Here is an 18,457-nt window from a genome sequence, read left to right on the forward strand (position 1 = left end):
ACCCATGATCCCCCAAAGTATTTCTTTTTCATTTCTGTTCTGTTTAGGCTTCTGTTCACCTGCTTGTTATAATTCTTTAATTTGCAGCAACAGTACTAATTATGCTGATGTAGTTAATCTTAGCATCATCAATAAAATTAAATCAAAGTGTATGTGCAAACTGACCTGGTGTCAGTGACTGGAATGTAGAACGTAGTTTTCCGGTGTGCCTTCATAAACACTTCAAAAACTGAACCAGAACCGAAACCTGTATAATTATTCTCATTCCTCCCTTTTCACTGCATTTCAAAATGAAAATGTGAAAAAAGGGACTCCAGAGTCTGTTTGGTTTGTTTGATATGAAATGCTCCCTCTAAGCTAACTAAAGTCCAGGTGATTATAAACGCATTTCATTTCTGCTAATAAATCCTTCCAAATCCTTCACACTCACACTTGACACTTCACATACGGCCGTGTATGAAAATAATGCAAAGAACATTGTTTTTATTGTTTTTATTTTACGGTCACCAGATGAGCAGATACATCCTTTTAGAAAAAAAAAGATATTTGCAAAAAAATTATAATACAATTATCTCAATATAGATTATGTACAGAATGAAATGTAGTCAAACTGAAATCGCATTCTGCCCCTTTGTCATCAAAAGGACAATGTGGCAGTGTGGGGTCTGAGTGGCCCTCCATAGACCCATCTCCCTAACCAATAAATATAAACTGTATATATTATGTATGCTGCACTCGGCCAGAAATGGACAATACCAGGGCAAGGTGGTTCTCAACAATATTTTCTTAATTAGTTCTTGTACATCACACACACACCCATACAAACACACACACACACACACACACACACACACAAGAAGCTTGACACACATGTGCACACAGGCCAGAGAACAAATTACAGCTGGGTTACAACAATGGGCCATCTTAACTCAAGAAAAGAAGAAATCAAACAAAAATGTATATGGAAATACCCGTCATTGTCCTTGATCAGTAGGGAAAAGTGTCTTTCTGGTCAAAGCTCACAAGAGCTGGCTGAGTAGCACTTGACATTTGGCCTGATTGAAACGGCCAATTCTACAGAAAGCTACCGAGCTGGAAAATCTCTAACAATCTCACAGATCCTGCCTACTCATTTAGCTCCATCCTTCCAGTTCGGTATTCCTCTTCATCTATCTATCTTTCTTCCTTCCTTCCTTCCTTCCTACCTACCTACCTTCCTACCTCTGTCTGTCTTGTGAAGGACAGGTGCCAGAATGAGGGGTTTAAAGTAACCCCTGTATTTCTGCAACGAGCGAATAAAATAAAACGCACACGAAAGCTCCAATCCACGCTGCATTGAAACAGGACGGACGACTGCACAACCACTGAACGAGCACAAGAAAAGACGACAGCAAAGTAAAGCTGTGGCCAGGACGGGGCAAGAACGCTTGTAAAGAGGATGCTTGAAGGACACTGTAAGCACGCCACTTGCCAGCTGCCTTACTTTGTTGCTGGGCACCACCTCTCAAAAAATCACCCTCCTTGTGCTTGGTGGTGGGGAAGAATTATGACTTTGTGCCAATGAGCGAATACACGCACTTGCATAAATCATCCATCTTGTTTGGCGGTTAATTACTCTTGTTTACCCTCTGAGTAACCTCGGGATGGGGCGGCGCGATAGGAGGCAGTCTGGAAACTGGAGATAGCACCAAATAGTAATCTGCTGACGCTGTTCATCAGCGAGCAATACGCAGGAGTAAAAGCGCATAGTGGGGCTGAACCTGTGTGTTAGTGAATTAGACAAGGTTGCATGGGGTCTGAGGACAGCAACTCCATCAACATCCTGGCCTGACCGCAGTTGCTCGCTAAGCTGTTCTGGGGTCAGCTGGTGAAGGTGCTACGCAGAGGCAGCCCAGTGAAGGCCAATGGGAGAGCTCCTCAGGATGTACACCAGGCTCTGATCGTTGCTTATTTCATTACGGGGAAAGCTACATAAATCCACAAAATGGAGAGGAAGAGGCACAGAGGGAATATTTGCATTTCTCCTCTCCTATCATCTCCCCTCTATGCTCCCCCAACACCACCCCTTTCAATCCTTCCCCCATTTAGTGCAGAGTGACTTTAATCATCACTTTCGCCAAAACACATTAAGCCGGTGTGTCCGGAGTTGAAGTGTGCGTGTGTGTGTGAGAAAAAACATACAGGCTGAGTGGCGCATTAGATTTGCAATAGCGATGCATCACTCTGGCATTACTTTGGAGATTAAAGAAGGGATGTTGCATTTCAATGGAGTGTTGTTGATGTTTGCCTGATGGATGACTGTCCTTCTTCACTGAACTGAACAGGAAACACCACCGTCGACCAGCGAGAGGACGAATCACAATAGCTTTAGTTTTTATTCCCTCTTCTTCTAAAAACCTTAATTTCTTCTTCATCCTTGAACCTCAAAGCCCCTCCTGCCTTTTAACCCCCAATCTGAGAGCACCTCTACACGTTGGAGGATATTTATGCAGCTGTTTGATCATGTTCTCAAGTCAAGAACAACACCTCCTTCGCAGAGAGAGATAATACTGTAAAGTGGATTGCATACATTAAACTTAAGCCAACACACAACATGACTTTGCCTGGTCTTTGTGTTACTGCATCTGTATGAAGAGATGGATGTAAAGTGCTTGAGAGCTTAGGACGGGCATGATGAGATTGGGAGGAGAGCATTAAAAAAAAAAAAAAAAAAAAGCAAAACTAAAAACAAATGAGTAGAAGGGGGTTTAGCACTGGGCTGGTTGGTGGCAGATTCAACATGGGGAGAGAAGATTTTATAAATAAGGTGGAAGAGAGCAAGAAAGAGTACAATGTGGGAGTGTAGGGTGTTCCCAGGAAAGTAAATGACCATATGTATTGTCTTCAAGAAAAAGAATCACAGTCAATCAGTTCAAGGGTACAGCCCACAGCAGTCAAGCCCAGTGGTTGAGCTTTGTTTGTCACTCCAAACTCTTAGGCCTGAGTTCACCCTGGCACCCAGCTCTGGTTGCTATGTGCCGGTGGAGGGCAAGCAAAAGCCCCTAAACTCATCCCCATTCCCATTCCCACTCCTTGGGAGAGAGAGCCATCAAAGTTGAAGTCCATGCTCTCTGTGTCCATAAAGTCATTGAGTAAGATGGAGTCCACATCACAGTCCAGACTATTAGATACATTATCCATCTCCAAGTTGGCAACCATTCTACTGTGGGAGCTGTGCTGTTGGCCCTGATAACCAGCATTCCCTGGATGGTGGTTGTTGTGGTAGTAGCCATGCCAGGAGTCAGCCATACTCTGATGGTGAGCTCCAGGGTAAGGCTGGTGCCGAGGTGCGGATGCCAGGCGGCAGGGGTCCTGGGGAACGTCCATAACGCCAGCAGGGTTGGGCGGCAGGGAAGGGGATGTTGGGAGGTGGGGGCGGGGCCCATAGTGGTTAGAGGTCTTGAGACTATAGGGCTGCAGAATGTCAGTGCTCACCCGTGGAGATAGAGCCTGATGGTGAGGCCCGCTGTGCATAGGGTTATGAGGGTTGTGCATTTGACTCTGACTGGAGTGTGGGTTGTGATCATGACTGGGATTTACTTTATTTCTGTGACTGTGCTCATGACTTGGACCATAGTCATGGGCAGGATGGGGCTTGTGGCTGTAGTCGAGGCTGGCTTGGTGTTTGTGACTCTGATTGTGGTTCTGATGGGTTGTGTTCTGGTCATGGACTGAACCATGACCATTGTGTAGGTTGGGATTGTGAGCGTGCTCTTGGCTGTGATTGTGGTTATGATTGTGACTGCGATTTTGATTGTGGCTGTGCTGGCTGTGAATACCATTGGTTCCCTGTGTCATTAGTGTGTGTGTTTCCGGTCTCTGGCCTAGCACTGTGTCTTTGTTGCAGTATGCAGGACCTCCGGTAAGCAGACTCTGCAGGGCGTTGTTTTCTGAGTAGCCCCTCAGTGGGCGCTGAAAGCTGACTGGCTTGTTCTCCTGGATGGTCTCCATGGGAGCATGGTGGCGGAGCATTCCCATGGGAGGCTGTCCATACATGGGTCCACAGTAGGAACCCTCTGCCTTTGGCCCAGGCACATAGGGATAACCATTGCATTTGATTTGTGGTGGCTGGGGATAGCCAGTCTCATCTAGACTTATAGCCCCAGTCAGGTCGGTTAGCTGAGGCAGCTCCACAGTGGGGCAGTGACCACCAGTGCCCAAGGCAGGGGAGCGGGTACTGCTGGGACTGGGGTACAGTCGTGGTGAAGCTGAACAGGAGAGTCCAGCCTCCTCTGGTTCATCAGCCTCTGCCTCAGCTAGGATGGGCGACAGGCAGCCACTCAGTGTAGAGGCTGAGGATGAGGTGCGGGAATGGATGTCTGTCCAGGTGTCATACTCCTCACCACCCATGCCCACACCTCCCTTGCCTGCTGGGCTGCCATGCTCTGGAGATCCCTGCATTGCTGATCCCGCTCCCTGACCTTGTACTCGTCCAAGGCCTATGGCTCCTGTCCTCTTCCGGCTGATGCGACCCTTCGTCTTCAAGTAGCGGCCTCCATTATCGATTGAAGCCGCACGTCGTCTGGGTCCCTTACCCATCTTGCCTCCTTCTGGGTTGAGCATCCACCAGGAGCTCTTTCCAGTCCCCTCATTTTGCACCCGGATGAAGCGACTGTGCAGGGACAGGTTGTGTCTGATCGAGTTCTGGAATGAGAGAGAAAGAAGGGAAGGTGGAATAAGCAGAAAAGGGAGAGAGAAAAAGGAGATAATCATTAACACCTAGGGGAGCATTTAGGGTTAAATAATCATTTCTGGAAAACACAAAGTCATTTCAAATTATGGCCAAATCATCAAGGCTGCACGGCATGTGGAAAAAAAGAAAGAAAGAAAAGGCGTAAGATGAAGGGGAGAGCGAAGAGGGCTGGCAGAGTGAAGGACCAATCGATACCTCCCTTGACCAGCCTCTTCTCTCCACACGCGCTCACTGAGTCATAATATGGACATGGGTGCAGCCTCCACATCAAACCATCACCAAGGTTACAGAAATGAATCACGCGAGGCAACCCAATCACAGACAGCACATATCGATTGCAAGGCCTCCAAATATGAAAGCCCGAGATCCAGCCAGAGACTGGGAGGGAGAGGGAAGTTGGGAGGGAGGAAAGGGGGAGGCATGATTTGACAGGAGAAAATCTGGAAGAGCACGAGCATGGAAAAAGGAACCATCGTACACAGGCCTGGAATAAGATAGAGGGAAAGTAAATTGGGGGGGGGGGGGGGGGGGGGGGGGTCATGCTCATTTAACCTCTTTTAAAGTCATGGCACAATTAACATGACTGTAGGCAACCACGGCGGATATAGTTATGATCGAGTCTTCCTGTGAGTAGCTTTGAAGGGAGGACGAAAGTGGTTATTGTGGGTGGGTTTGAATTGTGCGCTTCTGTGGGGGGTGGGGTGGGGGAGTGTATAGGATAAGCCTCTCCAGACCCCTGTTTATGCGTTTGAGTGACGGCTGTATAGTTAATCCGGGGCTCCGCAGCAGCATTTGAAGCTGGTGCCAACCTGGAGTGAGTTGATGAGATCTAAGCCTGCCTAAAGGAGAGCTTAGCAGGGATACACATCATCTCAGCTGGCCAAGTTAGTCTAAGTACAGCATGTTCATCCAAATCTTTCCTGCTTGTGTCATTATTCACACTCTCTCCCTTTCTGCCCTCTCTTTCTTTCCTTCATTTCTTTTTTAAGCTTTTCTCTTTTCTGCTCTTTCGGGAGGAAGAGACCCCACACCCCTCCACGCCTCATACTCAATCACACACTTTTCTTCTTCCTCTCCAGAGATATCTATCTATTTCTGCCTTGTTTATTACCTGCACATAGCTCACAATCTCTGTCTCCCGATATCTCCAGCCATTCTCTATCTTCATTCACTCCCCGCCTCCTGTCCAATTTTCCTGCTCTCAGCCCCATTCATCTCCCTCTCCGTGTCCCAGCCTCTCTTGATCACGACATTGCTCATTCTCTCCCTGGCTCCACATCCATCCTCTCATCACCTTACACAACTTTCGCCCCCCTCCTCCTCTCTTCCATTCACTCATTCATTCATACTGAATGAAAGGCGAGCAAATGTCAGAAACAAACAGCGGGAGATGAAAATATGTGTTCGATGGGGGGCCAGCTTACATTTCACCCTTGCAATGCAGTGCAGTCATACAGTCAGCATAATATAACACCATTCCCCCCCTCCACAAACACACACACACACACACACACATATACACGCACGTATTCTTGCAGCATGCAGGGCCACGTGGTTGCAAGCTGGACGGCCAGCTAAAAGTAGTGATGGCTCTTTGTTGCTGCTGTGTATTATGAAAAGCACAGCATTCAAAGCAGCAGGTAATAGGTTTCTCGCAAAAATGTTTACGGGAGGAATTCAGCTTTAAGTGGGTTTCGAATCAGTCTTCTCCTATCATAACTACTGCTATTTTCATTCACGCAGAAAAACCCCCTCCACCTACACACATCCCCACAGCACGACTCCTAGCAGGTAATTTCGCCCAATCCTCCACTTAAATCACGCTGCTTTGACTAGACTCTCTTCACGGACGTGGAAATTGGATAGGAGACATGTATTTATGTTTTTCTGCTGTTCAGAGGGGTCCTCTCCCAAACACCAGGTTGACAGAATTGCACGAGCTCAAAGCCCGGCGACGAAATAGCCCAGACTACACTCCTCTTTTGCGGCACACTATGGAGAGCAGACTTAATCAAAGCCAAATTGAACGACGCCGCCGCGTGAAAGAGGCCGCCGGTGGAGGCGACCCGCGTCAGGTGATCTGAGAGCGGCGCCCCGACAGGTTCCTCCACAACATGACGGCTCCGGCTGAGCGTAGCCATGGCAACAGAGTAAACCAAAAGGAGAGGAGAGGGGACGGGAGGTGATGGTGGCGAGAAGAAGCAGGGGGGAGGAGGCGGGGAGGAGGCTGACGCTGTTTGATGCTGCAGGCAACTCCAAACAGCCTTTTATCTGAGACTGTCAGATTCCTACTTCCAATCCACCAGGGAGGCTCAATCACCAGTACTCCCAATGCCTCGCTACCTGTACCAAGCTGTGATTAGCAGATTTTGTGTGTGTGTGTGTGTGTGTGTGTGTGTGTGTGTGTGTGTGTGTGTGTATGGAGGAGCAACAATTATAGCAGAACAGCAGACTGTTATTCCTCTGCCTTCTGATATATTGTACAGTACTATATTGTGGCAGCTGTCTGCTCTGCATTGTCTTCTGATTACACGATTAAAGTGACAATTTGCACAAATGGACACTGACTTTGCTCTGCTGGAACTACCAAAGGCTGAAACTCTGGTGCTCCACAATCAGCGTTGTAATTTCTGATTTCTAATTTCCAGCCATACCTAAACACAGGAGATAATGATTCAGAGAAACCTCAGCATATTAGCTTGAGACGAATGGAGCTATAAGAGGCCTCTGGAGGTCGTGGAACATCAGTAGACTCCCGATAGAAGTTTATTCATATTTTTTGTCCAAGCTGAATCCATTTCAGGTCGGAACTTGAATGGACATCCAATTCATCAAGCGAAATTATGTATGTGACAACGCATTCAGTCAAACTAAATTAATTTCATCATAATAATGCTGGCAAAAAATGCCTTTTTTCTAGTATTCCTGGGTAATAATTAATAAAGGTTTTCGTTTCAAGTTATTTTCACGCATGACAGTGTCCCAGACCTGGCCATCCTGACCGTGCTGCTATTTCTCAGGTTCAGTCAGCTGGAGATGGTGCAGGTCAGACATGTTCTCACTAATGGCGTTTCTCCCACTGGGTTGGATGAGGTGTGCCGACCGTGCAGAAAGCAGACAATGACGAATCTTAACCAAACCTGAACCAGATTTGTGTCAGATGAGAAAACACTTTCACTTTTGCAATGGTCTGGAAAGCAGTTCAGTCATTTATGAAGAAAAAAAAAACATCAAGCAATCTCTTAATTATTAATGATTATTTATGATGAGCACCATGATTTGGAGGTTAACATACATCCAGTATTTAAAAGAGACTCTAGAGCGTGATTCAACCATCACATCGCAATGATGAAATTATTATGGAGATCAAAGTCTATATAGAAGAGATGATTAGCACGCTGTCAGTAACAACGGAGGAGCAGATTTGTGAAATCATCCAACATGACCATTGGCTGAAATGAAACCTTCAGCTTTGCAGCCTTCTGTGGCGCATAGCTGCCCGTCCCAGCTTCAGGATATATATTAACTTGTCAGAAAGAGTGATTCTGAAGTGGAGGAAACTGCTCTGAGCTCGCGTTCAGCCTAATGCAGGAGGAGATGCACCGTTGCAGAGAGAACAATGACTGAATCTGTCCTCACATCCACCCTGCTCCTCTACAGGGAATCCACTGCACTGTTTGCAGCTCTGTTACTGTATATTCTACATAAATAGTGACTGAGTGTGACCCTGACACACTGCTGCTTTCACTGAGTCAAGGGATAGTCAGTCCAGTGGTTAGCTAATGGCCCGTGGACACACAAATCTGTCTGTACGCTGAATTCTTACACTTGTCCCCTTTTTCTAAATGCCACACCAGGCAACAATTTATGTCTGGCTTTGAGTGTGCGGCTCAGCAAGATAAGACCGACCGACAGGGCAATATTTTGACCCACATCATGTATCTATATACACTGTGTGCCGCAACTGCAATCTCACAAAATATTTCTTTTTTCCTTGCTCATAACTGTCAACGGTACTTCGTGGTCTTCATCAGGTGGAGTTCGTTCAATTCATGGTGAAGGGGGTGACGTGCAAGATGACCTAGATAGGTAGCTGCTTTGTTTTCATCCACAGGACATTTGTTCAGAGTCTGAAGTGGCTTATGTAGACCCAAAGTAGCATTTAAATGAAAATAACATGTGAAAGCTCATGAAGCTGCTAGTTACCTAGCTTTGGTTTAGTTTTGTCAACTTGAACAGTATTTGGAACATTGTCCGCAACGTTTCTTTGAATTAGGTGACAGATCACGCATCTTCTGTATTGTATAAATGCCCATATTGTATAAGTCTTAGCAATATTTTGTCCCCTGTTTTCTGTTTGACTGCTAACAGTCTTTTGCATGATCAGAAACATGTGTTCTCTTCAGCAAGATGCCACGTACTCACATCCTTCATTTCTGAAAAGCAATAACAGAGGAACGGCTAATTTTCTTGATTATTATTATTTTCAACCCCCTTTGTCCCTTTTTTTTTATTCTGGGTAACCTAGCTAACGCTAATTACATCCATTGCAAATTATCCAGTTTGTGTTGCATAGCAACGAGAATGATGTAGCCCTTTTCCCTCTTGCTGTTTCTCTACTACTGGTAAATTCTCTCAATGGAGCTTTGTGTCTGGGCATAGCCTTATATGTTACCTCGATACAACAGCCAATATGAGGTCGTTATCATTGTCAATGAAGGACTGCGAAATGAATGGTCAAGGGGTCACCGGGACCCATGTCTTCACCTGTAAAACATTCCAGAATCATACAGTCAAAATGAGATGCAGGAGCACAATGAGGTATTGCAGATACAAACTGGGCTACAAATAGATGTAAAATGATGCAATACATCGGTAAGGTACACAGTGTTGTTTGTAGCTCTTTTGTATTTTTGGATGTCTGTATGGGAGCATGGGTGGCCTATTCCATGACTTTGCCCTTGGGGTCTGTTGTATCATAATACTTCCATTATTATTAGGGCTATTACTATTATTTATTTTATTATCTTTTATTATCTGTTGTTATTGCTTTTACTTCTTCTCCTTTATTTTTGTTTGGTTGTGTTGTCTCCATTCTTTCCTTCGGCTTCTTCCCATATGCGCTGTAAAGCTCTGTGGATCGACTGTACCTAGTGTAAAGGACTACAGAAGCTGAGCTGACACATGTAAACAAACGCTACCAATATATATATTTTACAATGTGTTCATCTCGACGTGCACGCGCACAAGAACTCACACACAGGAACCCCCCTCCTCTCCACCCTACCCCAAACTGGCAATCATACTTAATCCCTCTCCAGCCTGAGTAATCCCTAACAATCCAAAGCTAATCCTAGTTAATTCTGGGCACTCCTCAGCTGGGTTTCACCCTGAAACCACAGAGACAGGGTGGGGATTGGTCGGATCATGGCGATTGAGGGTGGGCGCGCCGTTGATAGACATAATTGGTCGGGCAGTTATTGGGAGGCAAGAAAAACAAGCACAGGTTTTCACGGGGCTACAAAGTACGTCTGGATTGACCCCGTGCTATTTGTCACGTTCACAGCCTTACTGTAGCCGCTGCTCCTGATAGAAAACATGTTTATCACTAGAGTCCTGCCTGTTAGTACATCCATCTTAATACTAAGCTTTGATACTTTCTACCCAGCCAGCCCCAAGTAGATGAGCCCCCCCACCAACCCGCCATCCATTTGAGCTGGGTTCTGTTCAAGGTGTCTTCCTGTTAAAAGAGAGTTTTTCCTTTTCCTTGGTGCTAAGGTTAGAGTTTCAGGCTCTGGGTTCTGTAAAGCTCCTTGAGACAATTTCGACTGCTATTGTTGCTATATGAATGGAATTGTATTGAAAAGTGTAATTTGAATTACATTGTCTGGTTGGAAACCCGAGTTGGGGAAGAGAATAAGCCTTTCTGTACGATTTAAAGGACAAACAGCTAAAACGGGGAGAAAAAAAAATCACAAGCAGGACATACAGTATGATCTATTCCTCTGCTGTAAAGGGCTTCTGAGAAGTCATTAGCCTCTATTCAATCAGCTCTACCTACCGAAGCTCCTAGCTCAATTCTTCTTAGTGGCTATTGATCCTGATTCCAAAATGAAGCACTTAAGACGCCTTGATCAAGCTGCTCCTTAATCTAGCATTAAGGAGATTGAGACCTTTTCACCCCATGTCTCAGACAGACTTATTACTTTGGCACAGGGGGCACAGTGGCAGTCAAAGCACACTTCACTATCACGGCCTGAGTTTGGGTTTTATAGTCTGTTTAAGCCCCGCTGGTGCAGAGCCGGCAGCAGGAACACTTTTACTCTCTGCCATTTTGAAAAAGCTGTCAATATACACAAAGCCAAGAGTGTTAATGAAGCAATATGTCACTGACACGGAATGGATGGGGATGCTTTGTTAAAAACAAGGAGGCCTCTTGTGTTTGCAGGCTCAACTGTGTGCCTTTCGATTGAGTCCGCACACAGAAACCGCAGGATACGCGTCTTTGAGCCATTGGTACACTCATGAGAGCATGAAGGCAGAAGCAAAAAAGGAAACTGATTTACCTTCTGCTGCAGCGAAACAAGTTGCAGAGGAGTTGTGCTTCCGGACATTTTTATAGGCTGCTTTTACCTCTCCGTCCTCACGGGAGAGATACTTCTTAGAGGGGATTCTTTGGAGGATTCAGTAGAACATCATGTAGTGGATTTTATAGTGCTGTCTGCTCCACATTTTAAGGAGCCCACCTCTAATTTATGAAGCATTCTACGGTGCATTCAAGAGGAGTGTTGCGTTTTAAATTCCGTGCAGTGCCCCATTAGATGTGGTCTGTCCCAAACCTAGCTGAGTGTTGTGGGGATTGTTTTACGCCGCCTTGTTGAGAAGTACTGGGACTAGGCAAAGCCGTTTTCTCCCCTTGCTCAAGCATTATTTATTAATCCATTTCACACAGCCAGGAGTCATTATGCACGGTCCTGTCAATGGGTATCTCTCTATGCCGCGCATTTATTTGATAATAAGCAGGAGTGGGGGAGAAGATAAAAGCGCTGACTGCGTTCATTGTGGAGCGTTTTCTGCAGGCGGGGAGACTTAAATGAGAGCAGCCAGGCTCTGTGTGGGAATGGGTCTCGTCTGCTAAGCCTGTCTGGAGGCAATCGATGGAAATTAGTCAACGCTAAAGATTCACTTCCTGTGACTGATGTCACGGGCAGCGCTTGTCTCTTTGAAGGGAAATAAAGAAGTGGGAGGCTGAGGGATTAATGAGGTTGGAGAAGGTGTGAGCATGTGGAGTTTAGGTGGGGGCTAAGCTGGGAAAGAAAGATGCTATTCTTTTGGAGGATTGTAGGAAAATAATAGATCTGAGCATCTAGAGGACTGGAGTTTAGTTTGGAACATTTAAAGGAGACAATAACTTGCTTGTGTAGTCCCATCAGTTAGAATAAAAATGTTGTGCTGCAAGTGTTTAAACATCACTGCCAATAAGGTTTGGTGAATATTACTAATAGGAGGCCTGTCAAAGCTAATAAAGTGTTAACACACATTGCTTATAACACTGTTAATTTTTTTTAGCATGTGGTTTTCGCACATGTGTCTTATGATGACCTCTGCCCAAAGAGTAGTTTGGGAAATCAGGAAGTGATCAAAGCAGCAGCAACAACAACAAGTTATCTTCATTTACTGTCAATGAGAACAGAGTATGAACTGAGCAGGGAGCTTTCTGAGCAGCTGAGATGTTGATGAGAGTAACACCAACTTGAAAAAAGTCCCTTCCAGGTACATTTATAATTGGTATGAAAATAATTGTGATCGGAAATCATGCGATTAATCACGAAAAACCGATTACACATAACAATAACTGCAAACTATAGCAGCAGTTAATGACTCTTTACTCGATGTACCACCATGGTCTTGATGAGAGTAAAACCAACTTGAAAAATATCCTACCTAGTCCAGCTAGTATGAAACTAAGTGCGTTAAAGTGTGTTAGGAATGATAATCGTGTGATTAATCGTGACTGAATATTTTCATCTATGGACAGCCCTACCAATTACACATAACAATAACTAAACACTGTAGAATCAGAAGCTGGTTATTTAGACATGAACTAAGCTGTAGATTATTTAACAATAGTATAAAGAAATATAGTTTCCGTCCTGCAGTACTGAACGTGAAGAATATTTGTGTTGTAAACAGTAGGTAGTAAAAGCTCTAATGTAGCAGGTTAAACAAAAAGAAGAAAACAATGGAACAACATTTGAAAGGTTCTTGGTCTTTTTAAACAACAAGAAACAGTGTTTACAGTACTAGCAGCAGTTTCAGTGGTAAACTCGCAGTAGCTGTGACAATTGGATCAGAGTTAGTGTCTCCAGCAGTTGTACTGAGGCTGCCTCCTGAAAGGTGCACCAGTTAGCTTCTCCTCAAAGTACAGCCGAGGGACTAGAGCCAGCCCTCAGGCGACAGAAGGCCTTTCACTCCCCCTTACTCCCTATGGAGCTCCACAGGCTCTAGGGGGGAGTAGACAGTGAAACAAGGCAGACAGGGAGAGAGAAGAGAGGTGGAGAGAGGCGTCGTCTGGGGCTAACCTGAGAAAAGGTAGATGGGAAGACAGCCTGAGGGGCCGGGGGCGGACAGCAAGCCCAATTCCCAGCGAAGAGGCCCCTAATTGGAGCTGCTGGCCTGCAGAGGCAGCCTCTCCCTCTGCGGATGGACATAAGGAACCGAGCGAAGGCAGAGAGCCCGGGGGCGGGAGGAGAGGGCAGATAAAAATAGAGCCGGGCAGATTAACGAGCATCTGAAAGCAGGGCAGGGGATCGGAAAATCCTCCCTGCGTGCCAGTGATGCCCAGTCCACAGGCCACAGCCAGCTCAGTGAAGACTGAAGGACCCGGAGTGGCTGCGAATGGTGCTTCCTTCCTGTTGGCCTCCCTTAAATCACAAACACCAGGGGGGAGGAAAACCATGATGTTCTGCTCGAGGACTTTACTAAAATTTTAATGATGTTGTGTTGTTAGTAATCACTGTGGAGTAAAACGAAAGTTAGATTTTGTCTTTTGTTGCATTTGCTTTAGAAGGGTCATGTTACTCAACCTTGTTGGGCTACTGTGCTGTTTGTAAGTGTTTTTTATTTGGGTAGAATGTGTGTCACTATGCCAGCTATAATGGTTAATTTCACACTTACAATCTTTATATATTATTATTATTTAATACAAACATTAACCTAATGTTCCCACATAATAACACAGGTTCCATGTGGCTATTTCAGATTTTAATAAACGTTTAAGTTCACTTAAGTTCTTTTGGTTTTAGGTTTTATTTCTTTTGTTGTTTTCTACCTTTGGCACTTAGTTTTATAGCCCAACTGAGTCAGGACTATTTAATATTTTAACTGCATTAGGCCAATTTCTAATGCAACACTTCCACTAGAATCTCAGAAACTGAGCAAATGAAGCACAAACACCCTCAATTAGAGTAACCAGAGTAAACGTGGTTTGTCATCTCCACCTTTGACTCATAAACGGAGTCACCTCCACGGATGTGATTTCTATCCCTCCCCTGGGAGCTTTCACACGCCAGGTGTAGCATCGTGACACCTATGGGAGCCAAAGGAGAAGCTGATAAACAGGACTGATCGCACCTGCCATCGGGTCTCAGGAGAGCACCACCCACCTCAGCACTCAGCTGTCATATCCGTCCGCACACCAGAGGCTGTGCGACACCTCCAGCTAATGCACTGATCCCCAGTCAAAAGCTGCGCAAATGCAGCGATACAACGGCAACAAAGCTCTATAGTTACTTGACGAGCTGGAGGGACGGGAACAAGCATCAGACGCTGCCTCGCGCTTTGTTGCAAGAATAACAACCATCGCTTATGTTCAAATAATGAGTTCAACCTTTTGGCCTTTCATCTGTAATTAAAGAGTTTCCAAACAGAACGGCACAGCCTTGAATGAAGACCAGACTCCTAAAGGCGAGGTGATCAAGTTGTAAAGTCCTCAATTGCGGCTCACTTTGATTCAATCCACACTTGTACTGAAAAGCCACTTAATCGTGACCATGCGCATTCAACACTTTGTACTGAATATTCATTAATAGTCTGAAAAACTGAGATATTGTTGAATATTCAGAGTCTGAGAACCTTTGCTCCCAAGCCACTGCTTGATTAAAGTACCTCAGCTGGGAACATCACTAGTCTGATAATCAGACTAAATAGTTATTTTTTCGCAGTTAAGTCATTCACTTTAAGTCCGCGTGGAAAACATGGCATTGTAGCTGAATGCAGTGGCTTTCACAATAACAAAAACTATTTAGAAGAGACACACCACACAAAGTAAATTCTAATGTTCGCGTCTGTCCACAGTGGCTGTGCAGTGATTCAGTAATTGAGCAACTAAACCAGAGGAAAGGAACGCCAGATTTCTAACCGAGGGACGGCTGAACACACCCTCGAGTCACTTCGCAAATTTACTACCTCAGTATGAGATCCTTTAAATAAATATATACGTTTCAGAGTTACAGGCCTTATGTTGTAAACCTTTACACAGACTATTTCCTTGTTGTTTGTTACATTAAAAATATTTGTGCAAGGGTTAGGGGTTTGAAAATGAATCGGCAACAACTCCACAACTGCTCTGTGACTAGGAAACACATGGGAGACCTTTGCCAGTTCATTAGGAACATTAGTGAAATTAATGTATTATTCTAATTAATCAGTGCTGCACAGAATTTTAGCTTCTCTGAGGTTATAGTATTCAGCATTAGTTTCTAATAATTGAGAGGGCTGTATTTTCATTTTACAGGTTGTAGTATGACTTTTAAACTATTTGTGTTTTTATTTTTTTGACAGCCCCAGTTGTGGGGCTACAGGCTAAGTAACAGAAAAACTTTTGTCTTGAAACACATTCAACACTTAAATCAGAGCGTAATGATGCTGAGTGAGTAGAGACTGATGTTACTGAACGTCAGTCTTGGTGGTATAAACCAGCCTCTCCACTGGATGTGTCAAGCCCAGCAGTATTTAAGTGACGGAAAAAAGTTAAACCATTGGAGTCGACTTTTGAAGAGCTATTTTTGCAAGTCATTTGCGACACCCCGACAAACTGCACTCATTTCATCCATACGCGTCGCTATTTATGTAACGACTGTGTCACTCCTTTTCATTTCATGAACGCAGCAGGCTTAATCCTGCCAACCCAACGCTCACAAATGTACAGTTCAGCCTGGAAGGAGGCCTGGAACACCACATCAGTGCGCTGCAGCCCTTTACAGGAGCCTCATTTCATACAACATCACATTTCAGTAAATCACTGGAATCTGCGCGCTAGCCTCAGATAGAAACATTTATCAAAACACAACGCTCACACTGATCTCTTAGGCTCATGTTTCAGTGCAGCTTGGGTGGCGTGCCTCCGTTCATAATGGAACATCATTAGTTTCATCTTTAATTGTTTCTCAGTAATGTGATAGCTGCTTTGGGGCCCACACTCAAATACCAAGCTAGAGTGGAATAGTAATGATAAATATTTCACAGAATCATTTGATTCAATTACTCCTTTTTTTCATACAGTCAACTTTGTATACACGCTCGAATTCAAAAAAAAAAAAAAAAGAAGATTTTTTTTTCCCACCGAACTGTTTTGCTAATTCACTCAGTCACAGTTTTTGGGAACTCGAATTTCTTTTAAGATAAGCACATCTGTCATCAGACGTGCTCTTTTGAAGCATGCCGATTTTAAAAGGGAAAATATCATACTCGGCTCCACAGTATGCGTGATGTCTGGTGACTGTCATTCTTCCCGATCAGGGCTTGGCATTTCTTTTTGAGTGGAGCTGAAAATAAATATATATATATATATGTGTGTGTGTATATATATATATATATATATATATATATATACCACACACACATATATATATATATATATATATATATATTATATATATATATATATATATATATATATGCTTTAAAAAATAATTAATCTAACTCTGTGTTATCAGTTGACATCACACCACTCAGCATCCTTCTGCATCCTCCTTTGAACAGACAAAGCCAAGCTAACACACACACACACACACACACACACACACAGACAAACACACACACACACACACATCTCGTGCTTCGCTAGCATGGCATGCTGGGCCGGCTCATTACTACAATGCCAAGCTACTAGTTGCTAAGGAGACCTGAGGGAGAGGGAGGGTTCCTGTTGCCATGGCAGCAAGCCTGCATCCTGCCAACTGTCTTCCCCCATGAGACCTGACCATCGTAGACAGAGAGGGAAAGAGAGACGGGTAGGAAAAGTGAGGGCACAGGAGAGAAAGGCTAGAGGGGGTTATGGTTAAGATGTTGAAAGAGGAGGACTTGTAAAGATGCCTGCGAGGCAGCAGGCTAGTTGGAGAACCACAGAGACTGTAGCAATAATGCACAGGGAAAATTGATGGGGCGAGAAGGAGAAGAGGGAGACCTTGAAAAAAAGAAAAGGAAAAAAAAAGCCCCCACCCTCTCTCCTTTCAAAGCACCCATGTGCATGCAGAGGCTTTCCCATGGCCAGCATGGTCGCTGCCTGGCCGACCACAACAAGATCCAGCCGCTGACAGAGACGCCAAAAAGATTCTAAGTACCCCCCCGAACACAAAACCTCTTCTTGACTCTCCCATTTCCCCCCCTCACCCCCGAAATGCCACACACGTCCCCAAGTGAACCGACTGCCTCGCAGCTTTTACAACACAAGCCGAAGATGTGACAGAGCTTTCGGGCGAGCGTTCACAGAGCCCATCCGTCATGGAAAGAAATCTGCTTTGGTGTGAGTGAGCAGTAATGAACGACGGATGGAAGGGGGCGAGGGAGAGAGGGAGAGCATCTGTGAGGGATGAGCGGAGGGAGATTAAACTGATTGGGGAGCGCAGACGAAGGGCGAGGAGGAGGTCATACGAGGCGAAAGAACAGAGAAGAAGTCCTCGGTCTCAAATTCAAATTAGCCTTATTGGTTTTCAAGGACAGTGAATTGTTTCCATCCTCCATCTCTTTCTCTCTGTCTCTCTGTCTCCCTAATCCTTCCCCTCCCTCATGCACACATCTCTTTTCTTTTCCCGTTTTCGTCTTCCTCTTGCCTACTTCACTGGTTCTTATTAATCATTCCTTTTACTATCTACAACTGGTTCGTCACATTGAAGAATTTTACAACTCGGACCTGTCTGCACGCTCTATACGCACAAAAGCATTTCACCATCTGATTTGAATCTAAACAGTAGATTTTCATCAGGAATTAATCACCACTATTTTTTATGTACAAAGCATTAAACTTGGGGTGGGCTCAGGGTGACATTGACTTGTTATTTATTGACTGTGCTCTGTCTGCGTCCATGTTTCCTATCCAGACAAAAGCCTGTAAATTCTCCTGCAATGACAACTTTTTTTTTTTTAGTGTTGATGACTTTAAAGTAGACTGAGTAGACTGGGCCATCCAAAGGCTGGCAAGGGTATTGGTTATTGTTATTGTATTGAGCACAAAATTATCACACAGCACTTATAAAATTGTTGACTAGGAACAGAATTGTCAGATGCTGGTCTGACACACCATTTTCTGTCAAGCAGCGACGCGGTGACTCCCGGGGAAGGGGAAGGCCGTCAGAGGCGGTGGGGAAAATATTGCGTTGGCTCGGTGAGGGAAAAAAATGTAAATAAAATAAATTCAAAATTAAAAGCCACAAATGGCAAACGGCG

At 44.8% G+C, this 18,457-nt stretch overlaps 1 protein-coding gene across 1 annotated transcript in view; it reads right to left on the reverse strand.

Annotated features, from left to right (window-relative positions):
- Positions 1-477: 477 nt before the first annotated feature.
- Positions 478-18,457, reverse strand: part of foxo6b (forkhead box O6 b) — a 41,036-nt gene continuing 23,056 nt past the window's right edge. The window contains exon 2 of the mRNA XM_047606047.1: positions 478-4,683. Within this exon, the coding sequence (XP_047462003.1) occupies positions 2,986-4,683 (1,698 nt within the window). The 3' untranslated portion in view covers positions 478-2,985. The remainder of the gene's footprint in view (positions 4,684-18,457) is intronic.

This window comes from Mugil cephalus, chromosome 14 (assembly GCF_022458985.1).
Source record: "Mugil cephalus isolate CIBA_MC_2020 chromosome 14, CIBA_Mcephalus_1.1, whole genome shotgun sequence".
Lineage (NCBI taxonomy): Eukaryota > Metazoa > Chordata > Actinopteri > Mugiliformes > Mugilidae > Mugil > Mugil cephalus.